The sequence below is a fragment of the Procambarus clarkii genome, chromosome 28, assembly GCF_040958095.1.
Source record: "Procambarus clarkii isolate CNS0578487 chromosome 28, FALCON_Pclarkii_2.0, whole genome shotgun sequence".
In the NCBI taxonomy this organism is placed as follows: Eukaryota; Metazoa; Arthropoda; class Malacostraca; order Decapoda; family Cambaridae; genus Procambarus; species Procambarus clarkii.
The window spans coordinates 22,355,012-22,378,772 of NC_091177.1; the positions used below are offsets into that span (position 1 = coordinate 22,355,012).

At 39.7% G+C, this 23,761-nt stretch overlaps 1 protein-coding gene across 1 annotated transcript in view; it reads right to left on the reverse strand.

Moving 5' to 3' along the window:
- Window positions 1-14,619: 14,619 nt before the first annotated feature.
- Window positions 14,620-23,761, reverse strand: part of LOC123755099 (uncharacterized) — a 159,690-nt gene continuing 150,548 nt past the window's right edge. Inside the window, exons 13-14 of the mRNA XM_069332676.1 lie at window positions 16,980-17,142; window positions 14,620-15,806 (exon numbers count right to left, since the gene is read on the reverse strand). Of these exons, the coding sequence (XP_069188777.1) occupies window positions 15,672-15,806; window positions 16,980-17,142 (298 nt within the window). The 3' untranslated portion in view covers window positions 14,620-15,671. The remainder of the gene's footprint in view (window positions 15,807-16,979; window positions 17,143-23,761) is intronic.

The following is a 23,761-nucleotide window of genomic DNA, read 5'->3' on the forward strand; positions in this document are numbered from 1 at the left end:
TAACCTTACCTATAAATATAGGTTAGATTAGGTTAGGTAGGGTTGGTTAGGTTCGGTCATATATCTACGTTAATTTTAACTCCAATAAAAAAAATTGACCTCATACATAGAGAAAAGGGTTGCTTTATCATTTCATAAGAAAAAAATTATAGTAAATATATTAATTCAGGAAAACTTGGCTTATTAGGCAAATCGGGCCTTGAATAGTAGGCTGAAAAGTGAGTTCTGGCTACTAGGTACGACATATATATATATATATATATATATATATATATGTCATACCTAGCAGCCAGAACGCACTTCTCAGCCTACTATGCAAGGCCCGATTTGCCTAATAAGCCAAGTTTTCATGAATTAATGATTTTTCGACCACCGAACCTACCTAACCTAACCTAACCTAACTTTTTCGGCTACCTAACCTAACCTAACCTTTAAAGATAGGTTAGGTTAGGTTAGGTAGGGTTGGTTAGGTTCGGTCATATATCTACGTTAATTTTAACTCCAATAATTTTTTTTTACCTCATACATAATGAAATGGGTAGCTTTATCATTTCATAAGAAAAAAATTAGAGAAAATATATTAATTCAGGAAAACTTGACTTATTAGGCAAATCGGGCCTTGCATAGTAGGCTGAGAAGTGCGTTCTGGCTATTAGGTACGACATATATATATATATATATATATATATATATATATATATATATATATATATATATATATATATATATATATATATATATATATATATATATATATATATATATATATATATATATATATATATATATATATATATATATATATATGACAATGTCTGACCACGGAGGAAAAATGAAACAGGAATTTCCTTAAGTACTTTCGTATATTAAATACATCTTCAGAAGGCCATTTTACAGATCGAGTGATGGGTATAAATAGGCAGGAGAGAGTGGTGAAGTAAGGTGAGGTACAATACTTGGACAACGCAGACGGCCCATTGGCCCATCAGATGCACCCAATTGGCCCATCCGATGTAGCCCAATGGCCCATCTGATACAGCAGACATACAAGCATAATACATAGGTAATTATAACATAAAGAGGTAAATATATACAATAAATTAGTGAGACAAATGTTTTTCAATGATCCTACTTAAATCGCCCTTTAGCTGATGTATTTAATATACGAAAGTACTTAAGGAAATTCCTGTTTCATTTTTCCTCCGTGGTCTGACATTGTCACATTCTTAATCACGTGTTTATTTTCGTGATATACACACATAATGAGAACCACGCGCTCTTTTGCTTTGCTGTTCCCTCAGACTGCTTCCTTCGTGACCACCTTCGCTACTCTACTAGTGAAAGCGCACTGTTCCCGCATCCGCCTCAAATTCCTGAAACAATGTCTTGGTGAGCAAGTTGTACCCAAGTCTCTGCTACCTGCCCGTCTCCTCAAATTAGGTGATGAACCGTTTAGTGATTTCTGTGCTACCATTTTGAAAAAACACATTGAAGTTACAAAATCAAGGGAACGTTCTGTTTTCAAAAGCCTGGATACAACAAAAAGAAACTTTCATCACGCAATTCCTTTGGACTGGAAAAATCTTCTGATGGATGAAATATATAGTGACTTACGCGGAAAAATTAATCAGTTACAGAAAATTCTTAAGCGCAAGTTAGAAAGCTTGATTAAAAATAGTGATTGGAACAAGAAATCTAATCCAAACAACGTGTTGAATTTGTCGTCCAAAACGATATGTGAAAATGTGGTTACTGCTTTGGGTTATGGTATGCCTTTTGCCATTTCAAATCAACCTTCCGCAGTTAAAATTGCTAGTTCATTGTTACAGCTTGAAAAACATAACTCTCTGTCTTCACAAAACCTAAACCTGGTTAAAGGTATTGTTTATGGTTCAATGTTGACGCCCAAAACAAACAATTTTCCCGAAAGATTCAGACGAAGCTTACAGGAGTTAAGAGCTGACCCTTCCATTCATATAACAAAGGCTGATAAATCCAGCACTATTGTTATTTTAAACAAGGAGGAATATATTTCGAAAATGAATGATCTCCTCCTAGATTCTTCAACGTACACTAAGCTTAGGAAAAATCCTCTTGAGGACATCATCAAGTTCTTCAGTAGTAGCTTGAGGAAGTTGTTAAGTAAACATAAAGATCTTCTTAATCAATTTACTACTTCATCACTTTCATTACCATATCTATATGGTCTTGTCAAGACGCATAAGCCTAACAATCCCATGAGACCTATCATCAGTTCTGTGGGATCCATTTCTTACAAACTCTCCAAATGGCTTACCAAAATCTTGTCCCCTTTGTTAGGAACTATCTCCTCTTCTCATTTGACAAATTCTCTTGATTTAGTTAACAAATTGAATAGTGTTCCTGTCACTCCTGATGTAAAGTTAATCAGTTTTGACGTTTGTTCCTTGTTCACAAAGGTACCGGTCGATGATATTCTCGATTATCTTGCTCGTGAACTAATGAGCCATGACTTACCTCTTTCTGCTGATATTATTGTCAGTCTTGTTAAGTTGTGCATTAAAGAATGTAAATTTACCTTTAATAATGAGTATTATTTACAGACTTTTGGAATGGCAATGGGGAATCCTCTATCGCCATTGCTCTCAAACCAGTACATGGAATTCTTCGAAAAGAAATTTGTTTCAAAAATAACTCCTGGAATCATTCCTTGGTTTAGATATGTTGATGATATCTTGTGTATTTGGCCTTCAGATGTAAACACAGACGAATTTGTAGCCAAACTTAATGACCAAGTCACCTCCATAAAATTTACTATGGAGACTGAAATTGATAAATGTTTGCCATTCTTAGATGTGCTTATTCATAGGGGAAAACTCTTCATTAAAGTTTAGTGTTTACAGAAAACCTACGAACAATTTATCTTATGTTCATTATTTTTCAGGGCATAGATACAATGTAAAAAAGTCAATTTTTTATTCAATGTATCTAAGAGCTCTTCGAGTTGTGAGTCCAGAATTCTTAGACGAAGAATTTAAGAATATTGATTCGATTGGTCTTAAGCTTTGTTACCCACTGAATTTTTTGGAAGTTTGTCGTAACAAAGCACGTCGTACATATTATAATAATGTATGCAGTGAAAGGATTCGCCCAAAGAATGTGTTATGTTTACCATATTTCTCTGGGTTTGAGAATATTGTCAAGGCCTTGAAACTTTTTAATATAGATGTAATGTTTAGCTACGAAAACACTGTTGGTAAGCTATTAGTTAGGAATAGCCCTCGTAGTGATAATTGCGTCATTTATAAAATACCTTGTAAGGAATGTAATAAGTTCTATGTCGGGCAAACATCTAAAGATTTAAAATGTAGAATATCGCAACATAAATACTCTGTAAGACATGGCCAATTGTCTAATGCTTTGTTTGTGCATTTGTCAGAAAAAGCTCACCAAATTGATTGGGAGAGTGCTTCTTCAATAACAAATTGTAAAAGCACCTATAACAGAAACATAATTGAATCTGCTTTGATACAGATCACCAAAGAAAGTAATTTGAATATTAGCAGTGGTCTATATAACTTAGATCCATTTCTAATAGATCAGCTAAAGGGCGATTTAAGTAGGATCATTGAAAAACATTTGTCTCACTAATTTATTGTATATATTTACCTCTTTATGTTATAATTACCTATGTATTATGCTTGTATGTCTGCTGTATCAGATGGGCCATTGGGCTACATCGGATGGGCCAATTGGGTGCATCTGATGGGCCGTCTGCGTTGTCCAAGTATTGTACCACACCTTACTTCACCACTCTCTCCTGCCTATTTATACCCATCACTCGATCTGTAAAATGACCTTCTGAAGATGTATTTAATATACGAAAGTACTTAAGGAAATTCCTGTTTCATTTTTCCTCCGTGGTCTGACATTGTCACATTCTTAATCACGTGTTTATTTTCGTGATATACACATATATATATATAAATATATATATATATATAAATATATATATATATATATATATATATATATATATATATATATATATATATATATATATATATATATATATATATAAATATATATATATATATATATATATATATATATATATATATATATATATATATATTTATATATATATATATATATATATATATATATATATATATATATATATATATATATATATTATATATATATATATATATATATATATATATATATATATATATATATATATATTTATATATATATATATATATATATATATATATATATATATATATATATATATATATATATAAATATATATATATATATATATATATATATATATATATATATATATATATATTTATATATATATATATATATATATATATATATATATATATATATATTTATATATATATATATATATATATATATATATATATATATATATATATATATATATATATATATATATATATATTTATATATATATATATATATATATATATATATATATATATATATATTTATATATATATATATATATATATATATATATATATATATATATATATATATATATATATAAGGAATTTGTTGACTTACTGCGGGGCACACGGGCCACAGGAATAAGAGCCTCGTTGGACGTACAATCGCTGTTCACTAACGTACCAGTGGACGAGACAATCGGGATGATAGCCGACAGAGTGTATCGTGATCCAGCCTGTACTCCTCTTGACATACCAGAAAATATCCTAAGGAAACTACTCGAAGCTTGTACTAAAGAGGCACCCTTCTTGAGCCCGGATGGGCACATGTATAAGCAAGTAGATGGGGTCGCCATGGGTTCTCCCCTAGGTGTCCTGTTTGCAAACTTCTACATGGGTACCATCGAGCAAAAAGTCTTAGTCGACATGAACATGAAACCGGCCATATACTGCAGGTATGTTGACGACATTTTTACACAGGTACCTGATGTCAGACATCTGCCGGAGTTGAAGGAGGCATTTGAGCGGAGTTCCGTGCTGCGTTTCACTTACGAGATGGAAAAGGATGGGAAGCTGCCCTTTCTAGATGTAACAGTCATGGAAAAGAGCGGAGGTTTCCACACTGCAGTCTACACTAAGGAAACGAACATAGGAATGTGCCTAAATGCCAAAAGCAACTGCCCAGATAGGTACAAGAGGAGTGTTGTTAACGCATATGTCGACCGTGCTCTCAGCCACAGCTCAGAATGGAAGCAAGTCGACGAAGAACTCTGTAGGGTAAGGCAGGTCCTAGTCAACAACGGCTTCTCCAATGGTTTCGTCGAAGACATCATAAGAAGGAAAGTGAAACGCCATGCAACCTCTGAAGAGACAACCAACACAACACCTATACCCCCTATTAGACTATTTTACAGGAACTTCTTTTCCACTGCTCATAAAACGGAGGAAAGGGTCCTGAAAGATATTGTTAATAGAAACGTTATCCCTACAGACAAAAATCAGAGGATACAACTGACGATTTACTATAAAACCAGAAAAACGGCCAGCCTACTCATGAGAAACTCTCCAGACACAAAACAGAACGCTTTAAAAGAGACTAACGTCGTCTATGCCTTCAAATGCCCTCTTGGGGACTGTAAGCTCCAAAAAACCCAGTAAATAGGCAAGACAACAACATCTCTTTCTAGGCGTTTAACGATGCATAAGCAACAGGGCTCCATTAAGGAACATATAATCTCTTCCCACAACCAAACCATCGCCAGAGAAATCCTAGTAAACAACACAGAAATCATCGATAGATACAGCGATAGCAGGCGGCTTGACGTTTGCGAGGCATTACACATCAAGAAGTCAACACCAGCAATCAACAGCCAATTAATGCACAACTATATTCTACCCACCTCAAGACTCCGCTCCAATATATATATATATATATATATATATATATATATATATATATATATATATATATATATATATATGTCGTACCTAGTAGCCAGAACTCACTTCTCAGCCTACTATGCAAGGCCCGATTTGCCTAATAAGCTTAGTTTTCATGAATTAATGTTTTTTCGACTACCTAACCTACCTAACCTAACGTTTTCGGCTACCTAACCTATAAATATAGGTTAGGTTAGGTTCGGTCATATATCTACGTTAATTTTAACTCCAATAAAAAAAATTGACCTCATACATAATGAAATGGGTAGCTTTATCATTTCATAAGAAAAAAATTAGAGAAAATATATTAATTCAGTAAAACTTGGCTTATTAGGCAAATCGGGCCTTGCATAGTAGGCTGAGAAGTGAGTTCTGGCTACTAGGTACGACATATATATATATATATATATATATATATATATATATATATATATATATATATATATATATATATATATATATATATATATAAATATATATATGTCGTACCTAATAGCCAGAACGCACTTCTCAGCCTACTATTCAAGGCCCGATTTGCCTAATAAGCCAAGTTTTCATGAATTAATGTTTTTTCGTCTACCTAACCTACCTAACCTAACCTAACCTAGCTTTTTTTGGCTACCTAACCTAACCTTACCTATAAATATAGGTTAGGTTAGGTTAGGTAGGGTTGGTTAGGTTCGGTCATATATCTACGTTAATTTTAACTCCAATAAAAAAAAATTGACCTCATACATAGAGAAAAGGGTTGCTTTATCATTTCATAAGAAAAAAATTATAGTAAATATATTAATTCAGGAAAACTTGGCTTATTAGGCAAATCGGGCCTTGAATAGTAGGCTGAGAAGTGAGTTCTGGCTACTAGGTACGACATATATATATATATATATATATATATATATATATATATATATATATATATATATATATATATATATTTTTTATATAGAAGGGATACCACCTCTGGTGCAAGTGTAGGGACCCATAGCCTCGGAGAAGAAAACAAAGAGTACTCAGAGAAGACCTTGTGGATCCTCACAGAACACTTTGATATTTTTTTATCCTACCACCCCTATTCTTTTGGTAAGTGTGTATATTTATTTAACTTTATTTGAAAATGTCATTACACAAAAAAAGTTACAATATTGATTACATGCAGGGTACAAGGCTGCTTGTCACAAGTTAAACAGCTCCTCCAGCTCCTCAGATGGCGAGCAGGAACCATGGATGCAGTGAGCATTTCCTCTCTGGATTGCCACACTAAGGCGCTGAAAAAGAAAACTGGCAGCTCTAGGGTCTCTAGTTGTTTCGATTAGCTTAGACCCCAACTCCTTCAAAAAGCTAGCAGCACTTTTACCCCAGGCACCAAGTGTCTCTGAGGCAATGGGGACAAAATTGTAGTTGTGCTGAAGGTCTCTGTATTTACGTGACTTGGCCGCTTCCCGGTGATTGGCAGCTCCTCCTGCTTGTGTAGCACTGAAGTCAACATAGGTATTGGCTAAAGTTGAAACACAAGTGTAGTCCCACACCAACTGTCTACCATTCTTCCAGGGGTTCACCGTAATTCCGTCTGGGCGACCGACAGGCTCATCAGAGTTGCGAGACATTAGGTAACGGGGCTCTCTCTCTGCTGGACAACCGGCTGTGGTAAGGCTTCTCTTTATAATGTCATTAACCTCGCCGTGTCTTGTATGCCATCCTCCCGTCCTTTGGCAAAGAAGGCCATGCCGTCCATATCTGTCGGCCCCTGCCTCGCCGCAAATACACCTGTATTCGGTGTGGATTGGGGCAGCTAGGCGGAGAGCTACGGCAATTCGGAGGGCCTGCGGTGTGAGACGGGTGCCGGTTCTGACATTGGGGTTGCTAATAGGAAATCACCATCATGGGGAGCTGCTACAGCTCTAAGTCGGGCAGTGTCATGTGGTGTTGTCGCAGCTTCTAGCAAAGTTGCAGCTTCTTGGTCGGCAATGGGGCGATCCCAGGTGGATTGCTTATGGGCTTCAGAAGGCGGTGGTTGGGGTGCTGGTCCTGTGAGAGAGACCCATTTGGTTGTGCAGTCTGTGAAGCTGGGATCATGCACCCCTGCCTGTTGAACTAGGTGCTCAGGTAGGATTTCCTTCACCAAGTTGTCAGACCCCACTGAAGAGGACAGGAACGCTGGTACAGCAATTTGTGTTGTTGTGCGCACGCCAAGGCCCCCCGAGTCTGACAGGAAGGGAGGCCTGTTTCCACTGTGAGTCGCTGAGGGAAAGATTGAGGGCTTTTTCTAGTGTTGATTTCAGCAAGCTGTCATACTCTTCTAATTTAATATTGTTGAAAGATGGCGAACATCTTAGAAAGTAGGTCAGCCTGGGGAGGGACAAGCATCTGGTGATGAGGTAAAGTGCATCATGAGCATCGATGTCTTCAATCCTCTCGTTCATCCTCTTCAGGTCAGTGATCTTCTTACCAAGGACCCCGTCGATGGCATTCCTTCCAAGAGGAGCACCTAGGAGTGTGCTGTCCTCAGGGTTGGGTGTATGAATGTCAGGCAAAACAACCTTTATTTGCTCTATTATGTGCTGGTTGGTGGAGGTTATTTCGCACTTGGAAGGGTTCAGGGTGAGGCCTAGGCTTGCTCCTTGCGCCTAAATTATTCTTATGTCGTCCAAGAGTGAGGCTGGGGAGCCGGCTAGAGTACCATCATCCAAAAACCAAATGTTGAGCTCACTGGACAGGTTATCGGTGACTTCCTTGATAACTAGGCAGAAAAGAAAAGGAGCAAGGGGGTCACCTTGTTGGACACCTTCTTGTGATTCAATTTCATGTTCCCCAAAAAGCAGAGTTAGATTCTTGCTGTAGCATGAGTTTACAAACGGGTAGAGGGAAGGAAAAAGGCGATGAACTGCACTGAGTACTGCATCCCTTCTAACCAGATTGAAAGCATTTTTGAAGTCCAGCTTTATCAGGGCTTTTTCATTCCTAATGTTGGCAATGTAGGCCCTAGCTGCATGAGCCGCTGCCTCATACCCTTGGGGAATGCCAAACCCAAGCTGTTTTGGCTTCAGCATGTCGGCTGCTGCCTGACTAACTGCTCTAGCTGCAGCCTTAACGACGAGACGCCGGAGTGAATTGCCCACGGCTATCGGTCTGATTCCTCCATCTTTTTTCCTCAGGGCACAGAGGGTAGCGCCAAAAAAGAGAGGCCGTATGGTCTCTGGTATGTTGCCAGCTAGACATGTGTTGGCGAATCTAGTTAGTTCCACCAGGAGGCCCTGTGCAATGTCTCCCAGTGCAGGGTTGAGCATTTGTTTGATATTGTTGGGTCGTAGTCCTGTGAACCCACCTGCTGATCCTGGTGGGAAGGATAGAGCTGCTTTGTGCACCATGGATTCGAGCACACACAGGGGTTCTGCTCTGGTGACACCGACTAGGGGAACACTGTCGTCACGAGGAGTTCTGGGTGGGTGTTTTTCCCTCAGGGCTTGTGCTGTATGGGCATCCCTGGTGGCAACTGTGTCCTCACTGGTGATGACTCTAGAGGATCGCCCCTATTGTGTTGCCTTCTTCTATTTTCTTGCTGACTGTTGCTCTGATTTTGGATGCCTCGGTTCTGCTGTTGATACCTTTCCTGCCGTGGGTGTTTTTGGCATGGGTGGGGAGGGGTGCCTGGTTGTCCTCTCTAGGAAAACTATTTATAGCCTTAATGACCGACGAAGCTAGTGATTTGTCTCTCCTTGCAGGGACAACTAGGCACATGTTTTCAAACCGGAGAAGGTTGCGCCATGTTTGGATGGTTCCGGGGGAGTCATTGACCTTTTTCAAGAGGCTGGATAGTTTGGCTGCTGCCTGGGGCCGGGAAGCTTTGGGGATGTGCTGCAAGGTTCCAACCGATGTTGCTTTGATGGCTTCTAGTAGATTCTCAGTCGAAATGAAGCTGTTGGAGGTGTTTTCCCTGACTGCTGGAGCGGGGCCTTGATTGATACCCTCTTTGGGAGGGCGCCACATACCCGGACAATCGGTTCCGTTGTGAGCATGCTTGCGCACATCTCCGTTACGCTTGAGTCTCCACACCTTGTCACACACTTGGCATGTGCCATACCTGTCGTCGATTGATGGCTCCTCTTGGCTGAGAGAAGCCTGGCTGTCAGTCGTGACCTGCGACATCGGCGAGCGCTGGGCGGGCGCTGGGCAGGCGCTGGGTGAGCGCTGGGCGGGACCTGAGCGGGCGCTGGGCGGGCGCTGGGCAGGCGCTGGGCAGGCGCTGGGCGGGCCCTGAGCGGGCGCTGGGCGGGCGCTGGGCATGCGCTGGGTGGGAGCTGGGCGGGCTCTGGGTGGGCGCTGGGCGGAAGTAGCGTGAGGGGGGTGGACACAGGGAGGTAGCGGTCGCGGGCAGGGGGGAGAGGGTGACTCTTGGGTTCGGTGACGGTACACACTAGCGGGTATGGGGAGTGGGGATGGGGGGGGGGGGGTCAGAGGGGTGACACTAACACGTTTGTATAATCTCGTGATATATATCACTGCACAATATAAATTGGTTCACTGTGAACTCGATGCACTTAAAACACGATACCTGTTTCCCGAGAGCCGAGGTATCTATTTTTCAGGGATATTTTCATAAACACTTACACACGGGTCACCCCCCCCCCCCCCCCTCGACTGACCGCACAACAACACCCCATCCCCCCACCCCCACCACTATAACCGAGGGAGCCCCTCAGGGCGCCCTTGTTAGCCCTCACTGCAGTCCAAACGATTCCACACTGCCAATCCACTTGTTTGATTGTTTTTGGTTGCGATAGTTCACCCTGGACACTTCCCGCCACCCTCACACCTTCCCAGGATGTTCACACTGCACCTGCACCTGCACACTGCATATCATTTACATATCATATATATATATATATATATATATATATATATATATATATATATATATATATATATATATATATATATATATATATATATATAATATATATATATATATATATATATATATATATTTATAAATATATATAATATATATATATATATATATATATATATATATATATATATATATATATATATATATATATATATATATATTTGAAGGAACTGGGTTCTAGGCTCATTGAAACAACAAGGGACCCTAGAGCTGCCAGCTTTCTTTTCCAGCGCCTCAGCGTGGCGATACAGAGGGGAAATGCGCACTGCATCCAGGGTTCCTGCCCGCCATCTGAGGAGCTGGAGGAACTCGACAACCTATGATAACCATCTTTGTAACCTATATGTATCTCCTTTTTTGTAACAAAGTTCAAATAAAGCAAAGATATATGTGTACATACAAAAGAATGGGGGTGGTTGGAGAAGATAATATTAGTGTTCAGTGAGAAACCACAAGGTCTCCTCTGAATACTTTTTATTTTCTTCTCCGAGGCTATGGGTCCCCACATTGGCACCAGAGGTGGTACCCTCACTATATTTTATATATATATATGTCGTACCTAGTAGCCAGAACGCACTTCTGGCTACTAACCTAACCTAACCTATCTTTATAGGTTAGGTTAGGTTAGGTAGCCGAAAACGTTAGGTTAGGTTAGGTTGTCGAAAAACAATTATTTCATGAAAACTTGGCTTATTAGGCAAATCGGGCCTTGCATATTAGGCTGAGAAGTGCGTTCTGGCTACTAGGTACGACATATATATATATATATAAAATATAGTGAGGGTACCACCTCTGGTGCCACCACTCAGAAGGAGTGGTTTTACAGGTCGAGTACTGGACATAAATAGGCAGGAGAGAATGGTGGAGTGAGGTGAGGTACAAATATTGGAAAGTACCGTTACATTGAATCTGTTACATAGCTTATTTACACATAGTTCAATGCCTCACCCGCCCAGGGGGTCAACTGCGCTCATCCGTGCACACTCACTCACTCTCACTCTTCTCACACACACACAGCCGTTAATGGTCGCCCACTCCGAAGCTCATCCGAGCGCGCTCTTCTTTCATGCTCATCACATTCAGAAATAGTTAGCAAATAATTGAACTAGTCGTACTGGAAAAGATACAGAAAAAAAAGAATGTATCAACGTAACAGGTAACTAAGTGTAGGATGAAGTAGAAATGGGTAAAGATTACTTGAATTGTTCATGCTATATAATGGTGGAGATCCAGAAAGATTGAGTTGGTAAGATTTACATATCATAAAACACAAATAAAAGTGGAACTAACATGGTTATAGTTTATTTGAGGTATGCTTCGTACATAAATGATAATGACGAGCTACGGTAACATTGACTTAGCACACTTCATATGTCATATAGTAGTGTTTGAAGATTTTGATGCAGAGTAATTGAAAAAGTTATCTTAGTTTATTTGCAGCAAGATGTCTTAGTAAAAAATAATAATAATAAAAGACTGATATAAACCTTACTATTTAAATTGAACTACGATACACTACCGACACCATCGTATGGGAAAAGAGGGTGATGCTGAGATATGAAAACTTGAGATGCTTGACCCAAGATCTGATTTAATGGTAATTAGGTCTAAGGGGCATGGGGAAGGGTAACCACACACTTCCGCTCTCGGCGGTGAGGAGAGAAGGTGATGGGGTGGCGGCAGGTGGTGGGGCGAGAGGTGATGTTCATCCACATCCACTCTTAATCTAATAGATAAAGTAAAATTATTAATAGGTACATTGTAACAAATCTTTAGTTAAACATAATTCCTACAAAATAAATCGACAGAAATGATTACACTGGTGAAGTTGCATGTCTTAAGCACTAATATTGGGGGGAGTGGGTAGCACTAGGTACGGTGTGAGTTCCCTCTCTATCATCCCATTACTTGTACTTCAAGCATTCTGTTGGTTCCTCACCTGACTTTAAAAACTGGAATGAGAATCAATGGTTCAAGAAACTATGTCAGGTCCTTGAGGCTTCAACCAAAGTTATTGAGGACCTACAACGCAATGCTCGCACGAGCCAACAACAACCACAAGAGGAAATAACCTTTCTCTGTGAGGAAATTACTCATCTGAAAACGAATGAATTCACAAAAAATACTAGGGAAAGCGTTTGAAAAAAATAGATCAGTTAATCAGCAATATAAACGCACAACATTCTCTCTCCCAGGATGAACTAGATCAACCTAAGTTGACTATTGTATCACAGCCTTCCTGTAAACCACCTAATGAAAACACTACATGTATTTAAATCCCGAAAACTAACTAACTACATGTTAACTAACTAACTTCATAACGAGATACATATTTGTTGTGATGGGTCAGTAGCTAAGGACGGAAAGGCAGGATGTGGCATCTTGAATAGGGAGAACACTGACATTGGCTCCGTAGATACTGTTAATGGACATCTCTTAACTGATTATGTATTTTCAACACAGACTGAACTTCAAGCTATATAAGCAGGCTAAAAAAAGTAGTAGTTAAGCTGTCTCCGTGGCGCAGTGGTAACACACTCACTCTGCGCTTTGCGAGCGATTTGGCCTGGGTTCGTATCCAGGCTGGCAAGAGTTGATGTGGCATCAATTCTTAACTGTACGCCTCTGTTCATCCAGCAGTGAATGGGTACCTGGTTGTTAAAGGATTTGGCGGGTCATATTCCAGGAAAAATTAAGATTAAGTACCTGCCTGAAACGTTATGTGTGCTAGCGGCTTTTTAAAAATGTAAGAACTCTTGTATATGTAAATAAGAGAAAAATAATTAAATGTGGTAAAGATGCCTGTTTTTTATCGATAGTAGAGGAACGTTGGAGTTTTTAAATAGTAGATCAGTATATTATCATGTTGTGAACAAGAGAATATTAAAACACTAAAAAAATGGATATATAAAGTAAAATTTATGTGGATCCGTTCACATGTGGGAATATTGTTAAACGAGGCAGTTGATAAGATAGCGAAGAGAGCCTCAGAAATTTTTTGTTGTTGATGTTATATGTCGAACAACCTTGAAACAAATGAAGACAAGAATCAAGATAGATGATCCAAGATGATGAAGAAAAAGTAAAGAGAACGGAAATGTTGGACAGCAGTAACACACTTAAACATTATGCAATAATAAACACGAATTCGTATAAAGTCTGCATAGCAGGACTCAGTTGACATAAGATTAAGAAACACTTTTATGAAATTTTGTTGTTCACAATTGTTCAAAATTCTTTGTCTTGTCACCAGAAGTAAAATAATTAATCTGTAATGAACTATACATTAAACAAATCAACAATCAAACTAGAATATATAGAAATGAATGTCAGATTTAATTGACAACAAAATACAATTCTTAAATTACCTTTGTCCTAAAACATAATAATTTATACTAATTAATAGCCAGAAAAATTCACCTTCAATAAGCTGATAAATATATTGATCCAACATTAATCTGAAACAGGAGTTGTAGCAGGGAAGAGCAGAGGAGCAGAGGACTGCCTGCTTGCACCTGGGCAGTAAAACAGTATTTTCAAATACAGTGAAAAAAAAATACAAAATCAAAATAAAAAAGTCTAAATATTTATTTATATATTTTCAGAAATAAGGATGCCATTGGCAACAAAGCAAATGAACATTTACTAAATTTCTTATTTAAGTATTCTAGCTAAGATCTGTATAAATAATAAGAGCCTCGAACATCAACACATTAACTACCAAGTTTTCAAGCAAGGTTTATTTTAATATTTTATTCTCGTGATATTTAATGAACTATTTTAGGAGTATATGTTAATAAATCAGCCTTAGGAACCAGTTATGTATATTTGAGATCAACAATACAACTAGTTAAAACATATTCGGAAGAATATTCATTAATATTTATGTTTTGGAACCATCACTTGACTAATATTGAACCAGTAACCTCTATTTGTTATGGAACTTCCGTGAGGATCGAATCCTGTATTTATCTGAGGACCACTAACACTCTAGTGGCCTCGACGAGGACAGGAAGCAGACGGCTTGTCAGAGGTCCTCCCATTTGCCTTGATAATCTTTTCCAGATGAACTTTAAAATTTAACAGCGTTTTGCCATTTACGGCTTCGGCGGGTTGGTAGTTCCATTGGTTTATAATCCTGAAACCGCCTACCTGAATTCTGTTTATTCATAGGTTACAGCATGCAACCAGCAGTGTTGAGAGACTCCCCACACCTGAGGAACTCTCCACGGGAAAATGTTGGGTAATTGCTTCATTTATTATATTATTTACGTGAGATATAGACAAGTAGTCGATTTCATAATGTTGAAGGATCCAGTACAGTTAAATTTGCAATAAAATTGTGTTTTTCTTTCACCCAAATAATTAAAAAAAAATTCTTTTAGAAATTGTCTTACAAACAACCTTTAAATGTTTTGTATTGTGTTCAACAATAACATATAAGTTATACTTATCACAGTTGTCCATGGAGAGGGAAAATATGCCGTGGAGGGAAAATATAAATTATTTGGGTTTATGATTCATGATACAATCTGAGAAGCATCAAATTATTTTTACCTTCTGTATGAATTACCCGCTGTCACTTTAACATATATGTTATGGTTTTACATTTTATAGCTGACCGATGTTCGTCAAGAGACTGAGGAAGGCTATGCTGGTGTTCAACATCATCGTTCTTGGGCTGAGTTCTTGTGATGCGAGGAGCGGCATTAGTGAGGCGAGAAGCAGCATTAGTGAGGCGAGGAGCGGCACTAGTGAGGCGAGGAGCGGCATTACTGATGCGAGGAGCGACAGTACTGATGCGATGAGCGGCAGTACTGATGCGAGGAGTGGCATTACTGATGAGAATAGTGGCCTTACTGATTCGAGGAGCGGCAGAAGGCGAGGTTCTCCCCCAGCAAGGTGAAGAGAGCGATGCCACATCCCAGAAACAAAAGGTAAAAGACACCTTGAAGATGTTGCAGCCCCAACACCACCTCTTCACTCTCCTCCTGTCACAAGTAATAACATCACGTTATATGTCTTTCAGAACATTTAAATATATTGGAACGACTTTATGTGACTTTCCCTCCACTCACCATTGAACTCTATACCAATATACCCGTTTATTTGTTTAATTCTAAAGAAGAGTTCATACCTTAAAAATATAAAACAAATTTGTTTTAATTAACAAAAACTTGAACAATTTATATTGCTAAAAGTAATTTGTTTGGTATCGTTCTATAGCTAAAATATTTTTTTTGACATAATTAAGCGCAATATTTATTAAAATCATTCCAGAAAGCGAGAACAAAAATTTAAATACCTATCCCCTCCAGTTATTGTATGGTTTATAAACAACATCGTGTGAAATTGTCGTCCAAACTGGATGAAATATAACAGTTTTGCATATTAAGATTAAGAAAATATGATATTTAGATAATTTATAAAGTATTTAGAGTAAAAAACATGATTGTGACACTCAACACTGTTACTTCTGATACAAATAACTCTCTCCATATATATGTTTTCTCCAATAACGTTTACTCAGTTATTCAGCTTATGATACAATTTTCCATAGAAATAATTAAAAGAAAGGCTGGCAGCAATCCTGTACTGTTGGTAGAGGATGTGTAGGCGGCAGTAAGCATTAAAATTTAAACATATACTTAAAATACGTTGATTCTTTAAGAATAAAACTAAAACTATTACCAAAGAACAAGACTTCCTCGTGCCTGATTAACACACAATCTACTCTTTGAGAAGTTACCAAATATTACATCCTATCATTTTAGAAGGAAAGAACTTAGAGTAAGTGTTTGGTGGACAGTAAAAGTGTGTAGTGATGGACCACCAATGAGTCGAAGTTTTGTATTAATGAATTAGCCCCCCCAAAAATTCAAACAACATAAATGTAATATTTGCCTAACCACACCTTTTCTAGCAGTCCTGGGCCTGATAGGCGCTATCTTAGGCCTAATACATTTCGCATATATGCTATACTAGACCTAGGAATGTTTAAGCTTGGAGTTTTAGTTTTATTTCGCCCGGACTCAATGAAATTAAAATCATAAAACGTGTACTTCTTGTTGGTCCATCACTACATGTTGGCACTTGCGATTAAATAGTCACTACAAGTGCTATCATTACAGGAGGGCTGGGTGGAATATTAGCGTGGTGATTACCTTGCCTGAGTGCCCTTGGGTGCCCTGAGGGTCCAGTGCTGCAGCCGCCCTGTTTTCCCTCACACGCCTGGATATTACCTCCTCTCTCCAGTAGCTTATGATGCCAGAGTCCTCCAGCCGAGACATGAGCTGGTGAAAACGCGGGTAGAACGGCGCTCCCTTCCTGAGAAATTAATGCGAGGAAAATATCCAACAAGAAAAAGTTAATAATTGTTGTTTGGAGAAGTTACAGCAGATCTAAATATATAAACACAAGTGTATTCACTGCATTTTACAGATTTATTTACTTTTTTCAATGAAGTAAAACAAAAATAAAATAAAATATTAAGTGGTTGAGAAAGCTGCAGGAAACAGATGTTGTCTGGATATGACAAAGGAACAATCTAAATTGTCTGACGTCTGACGAAAGTCTGACGGATCACTCAATACAGCTACAGGGAGGGCAGGAAGTGTTGTTATGCTCATCAGCCCGATGGCAGCATAATTCAAAGGAATATAAGAATTAGTAACGGTATCCATAATGCAGGCTGAGTTGGTAGCAATACTGGTAGGACTCGAAATCATTGACAACACTGACAGCTTAATTATTTCCGACTCACTTTCCTCAAAACTAGCAATAAGTAGTTAGCAATTAAGTACAAACGTGCTAATCTCAGAAACCAGACATAGATATATAAGTATGCTTGACAAGGGGATATATATATATATATATATATAAATGTTGTAGATTCACCTTCTCATAACGAATCATAAGCCTCGTAAGCTCAACTAAACTAGCAAATCCTCAAAAAAATATAAATCTGTTTAATACTTTCAACAATTGTTCATAATTTAGTGGTAACTACCATTATCTTTTTTAACCTTTACAGAGTTCCCGGGACCACACCAACACTTTACCATTACAGAGTTCCCGGGACCACACCAACACTTTACCATTACAGAGTTCCTGGGACCACACCAACACTCATCCATTACAGAGGTCCTGGGACCACACCAACACTTTACCATTACAGAGTTCCTGGGACCACACCAACACTTTACCATTACAGAGTTCCCGGGACCACACCAACACTTTACCATTACAGAGTTCCTGGGACCACACCAACACTCATCCATTACAGAGTTCCTGGGACCACACCAACACTTTACCATTACAGTGTTCATGGGACCACACCAACACTTTACCATTACAGTGTTCCTGGGACCACACCAACACTTTACCATTACAGTGTTCCTGGGACCACACCAACACTTTACCATTACAGAGTTCCTAGGACCACACCAACACTTATCCATTGCAGAGTTCCTGGGACCACACCAACACTTTACCTTTTCAGAGTCCCTGGGACCACATAAACACTTTACCTTTTCAGAGTCCCTGGGACCACAGCAGCAGGAACTATGCAGGAACCACAGAAACCACAGCAGCAGGAACCTTTACAGAGTTCTAGGACCACACCAACACTTTATCTGTACAGAGTTCCCAGGACCACACCAACACTTTACCTGTACAGAGTTCCTGGGACCACACCAACACTTTACCTTTACAGAGTTCCTGGGACCACACCAACACTTTACCTGTACAGAGTTCCTGGGACCACACCAACACTTTACCGGTACGGAGTTCTTGGGGGCCACACCAACACTTTGCCTTTACAGAGTTCCTGGGACAACACTGTGAGAGTATGATCTCTCAAGATTCTAACAACAGTTGACATAGCAATGCACAGTGCAAAAAGCCAATCTCTTTTACCCATGGATGGAAAACTGTCATGTAGGGTGTCATTAGGATGCCCACATATTTAGATATACACCAATCATACGGAGGCAGCTGTATGTCCAGATAGAAAGTAGATAAAGAGGAGTCAAGCAATTGCGCCATAGCAATTGAGAGTCCGGGAGTACACAAGATGGAAGGCGCCAAGAGTGAGAAGAGGGAACGTCAGTGAGACAGGAGAGATGAGCATGACCTCTGGGGTCAGCATCAACCGTCGCGATGAAGAATAGTAACGTAGTCGTGACGTGGTAATGACTTCACTTCTACCCATCATGTAAGGATCAATATCATTGGTTCCGGCACCTGCTTTGCAACGCCATTGGTCAGTTTGTAGACCTGGTGTTTGTGCCCCGAGGAAGAGTGTAACCTCTTGGAATGTTACCAGCTGGCACTATGGAGTAATTGCAGGTGAAGTCCACAGACAGAAATGTTTTCATCAATTTCTGGATGATATACTGTGACGGTGTTCACCCCTATATTTCTTCCTTCCCAGCTTAGAAGAGTCATATCTCCGTAGCCTAAGTATTCTCTAATGTTCAGGGAACATTTTCATGTGTGGGAAAGCGTGGAGCATGATTAAGCTGGCTGTAAAGTGGCTAGCTAAGTTTGGAAATGAAAGGGGCTTACGCCTTTTGAAGCACAGGACGGTGACGAGCCATCCTGTTTCCCGCCAAGACGTCCTGACGCTTCCCGGCACCTGATTGGCCAGGTGAAGTCACGTGCCGGAAGTGACCAATGACGAGAGCCCTCGGGCAGTGTGACGTCATGAGGCGGAGGGGGCGCAGGGCGGCTGGCGCCTGGGGCGAGTACGTCACGAGCCGTCAGAGAGGGAAGACGCGCTCGAGCGAGCTCCGGACCTAGAGAGCCCTTACCAATAGATTTAAGCTCCGCTTCGATTCTGCAGACAGTCTGGGAAGCCATCCAACTTCCGTGGAGTGCCCGGAGGCAAGGACTGACCGGATTGAAGAGCCAAGAGCCGTATCAAGAGTCTGCAGCAGGGGAAACGTTGGGCTGGTGACGTCTGGGACGCCCACTAGAGGACCACGTCCTGCACATCAAGCGAGAAGCTAGGGCCGGGCCCAAATCTACTGGCAGTTAAGGCGAGGGGAAGCTGTACTGGACTGTGAGGAGTCGACAGTGCCAGTGAGTGTGGAGGACGACGACGGAGATACCTGTTTCCAGTTCCACGAAGAATAGGAGGAGGAAGGCAGTACCTGTTGGATGTGAGCACGGCGAGGACGCGTTACCACGAAGGCGATGAAGGAACCTGTGTGTGTGTGTGTGGGAACTGTTTATCAGGAGACCAGAAGCCACAACGAGGAACCTCAACATTCCTCAACTGAGGACGAGTCAGCTTCGTGGTTGGAGTGAAATAAGGTAGATAATTGTCAATCCCTTACCCCTTTTGAGCTAGGGGAGTTAGAGTATTTTATATGTTGTGAACATTTCTTTTCATTTTATTGTCTAAGTGATAGGACGTTAGGCTAGGAGCCAGTAACTCATTTAGGCATGAGTTCATGTGGGCGAGCATTAACGTAGTGATGTTAGTGATCCTGGAAGGGTAGTTGGTGTGCAAGGGGTCAGCAACGTACTCTGAAACGCACAGCTGATCGCATCGCTGGAGGAGTGGGAAACTACGGCGTTCTGACAGCTGGAGCCGTCAGCTGATCGTGCTGCCAGAGGCGCGAGGTGTGTGCCCACGCCGGGGGAGTGGATCCAGTCAGCTGACCGTGTTGCCAAAGACGTGTCATCGATAAATGCTGCCGCCAGTGGATGATTCCAACATAGACATTCCTTTATGCCACATATAAATGTATATATGTTTTCTGCAGTAAACTTTTAAACTAACTGAAGGGTTTAAGTGAGCCTCCATTCTCTAGGGCTAGATATATTATATATTTATGAGACCATTAGTGACCCTTTGCACTGCACGGGACATTGCATCCTTAGCCAAGATACCACTGACGTGTTGCTGGGACACGAGTATAAACACCCAGTTGGCGACCTCAGGACAGATGCAAGAGAAAATGTTCCAGTGTCAGGACAGGCAGGTTTAAGTGAGTTATAAGCAGCTTGAACCTCCCCACTCGCTAGGGGTGTATAAGGCCAGCCCTTAGTTGACTGGGGGAGCCCAAGGGCGAGCAGTGGCGCCCGGTACTGAGGGGCTAAGACTTGTGGAACGACCCCAACCACAGGGTGGAAGGGGTGAACCCTGACATATACATAATCTGTATATGGAATATCACAGGAATGTGATATTCCATATACAGATTATGATTTGGATCCAGGCTTCTCCAGGGGCAGAAGCACTGCTCTTGGTGATGACAGCATCACCTATGATATTCTAAGACTCCTACATCGTGTACCCGGTAATCCATTATTAGAATTGTTTAATGCGAGTTATGTTACTGAGCAGCTGCCATTTTCATGGACCCACAGTCTTACTGTACCTGTACCAAAGCCTGGCCAACCTGATGCTTTTCGTCCCATCTCACTGACCAGTTGCATGTGCAAAACTTTTGAGAGAATGGTGCTTAATATATTATTGTAGAGTTAAAGAGCACATGTCACCTGATATCAATGGTTTCACAAATGGTAAAAGTGTACACAACAGTATCACAATTATTTCTCACTGTTAATGGAGATAAAAGGCACAAGTATATAACATTTCTTGATTTATCAAATGCCTTTGATATTGCTAATAGTGAAATGATTCTGTATGAATTAGCAGGAATGGATATAGGTGGACAATTATTACAATGGATACGGGGCTATCTTACTAACCGGAAGTCCTCTGCACTGTTCCAAGGCTACAAGAGTAAAACTAAATTACTGCAACTAGGCACCCCACAAGGAGAAGTACTAAACCCTACCTTGTTTAATATTCTAATTAATACCTTACTAAAATCAGTCCCAACTAATCTGGCAAACATCACTATCAGATATGCAGATGATATCCTTGTGCATACTAAAATCCACCGCGAAACGCAAATAATCAAAAATTGTATACATACAGCTTGTGAGAGTCTTGGTCTTTTCATGAACGCTGCTAAAACTAAGGTATTTAACAGACAAATTGGTAATTGTACCTTAACTGCAGTCAATAAGTTACATCAACAATGTAGAGACAGACTCAAGGCTCTCAGAACTGTAGTGGGGTACAGCCCTAAATACGGTGTTAATATTAGAATAGGAAAAATGATGTACTTAGCATATATACGGTCTCTGATAGACTATCATGCACCAGCTTTAGTCCTGCAAAATGACAAACATATTGATAGATTGGAAAAAATGCAAATGAAGCACTCAGAATTATACTTGGCCGTCCCATTACTACCCAAAGCTCTCAATATGCGCAAAGAATTAAATATACCAAACATTCAAGATAGAATATTTGAAATGAATCCTATGATGGGACTAAAGCTTCGGCGTGATAACAAAAGCAACATTGTGTCAGTTGAACTGTTAGAACACAAACGTAATGGAACCAGCGAGACTAAATGATTCAAAGAACAACCACTCATATTAAAATGATGGGATTGCACGATGTATATACAGATGAAAGAGTATACCACTTCCTTCCCCCTGTCAGATAGTACCTTTTGACATCCTGACCCCTGCATACCCCACCAAGAAACTAATCACAAACAACCCTCATGCTCAGCTTGCTGCTAAATTAAGCTTCACAGAACACATTCACAATATACAAACTAAAAACAACATCGCACAGACCATATACACTGACGGATCACTCAATACAGCTACAGGGAGGGCAGGAAGTGCTGTTATGCTCATCAGCCAGATGGCAGCATAATTCAAATGACTATAAGAATGAGTAACTGGATATCCATAATGCAGGCTGAGTTGGTAGTAATACTGGCAGCACTCAAAATTATTGACAACACTGAAGTTGACAGCTTAATTATTTCCGACTCACTTTCCTCAATACTAGCAATAAATAGTTGGCAATCAAGTAATAACGAGCTAATCTCAGAAACCATACATAGATATATAAGTATACTTAACAAGGGAATATATATAAAAATATTGTAGATTCCTTCTAACATTGGCCTGCAGGAACATGATAAAGTTGACGTCCTTGCTAAGGTTGCAGTAAATAAAGTCAGTATTGAACGGAATCTTGAGTTATCAATAGGTCCCTTAAAAGTATCATTAGACGAGAACTCCTGGATGAATTTGAAGAAAGTAGAACAGTACAAACTGGAACTAACAGGTCCATTGTTTATCACAATGAAATATGTGAAGTAAAACATGTGTATGGGGCAAGTAACAAAATAAGCCGACTAACAGACGTTGACACAGCTCGAATAAGACTTGGCTACAAGTATCTCCGGCAATTCGGTTTGTATAGGGATCTAGATGAAGTAAAGTGTAAAGTGTGTGGACAAAGACAGGGATATACACTCGAACACTATATCTTGGATTGTAGTAAAATTGAGCCATTTAGAGATAAATCTAAACTCACGTTGTATGATATGGCAACCTATATTATTACAAAGGATAAAATGCCTGAAATCTCAAGGCTCTCACTGTATCCATATTTCGTTCCCCAGTAGATAAACGACATATGAGATTAAGAAACGAGTAGTGTATTGTGAAGACTAATAATAAACAGCAGCTCCCCCAAGACTGTAATATCTTCACTGCTCAAACAATTACATATTTAGCGATAAGACCTGCCATTAATGTATTATGACTTACTGTAAATATATAGGTCTTGAAATAGAACATTCTCTGTAACTAGCTGACATTGAAATTATAAGGTGTGATGGATAGATGAAATTCTTTATGTAATAATCTACGTTGAGGTCTGATAAAAACCTTTTGTGCCCTCTGTAATGCCTTTTGCGCTACCGCTTACAGGATGAGTATGGGGTGCACAATAAACTACCCACTTCCGGCGGCAACAATCAACCTTGCAACGTTATTCTCGCAGGAGACGTTGAATGGTGTAGAAGTGTGATCCTAATCTATCGGCCAATTG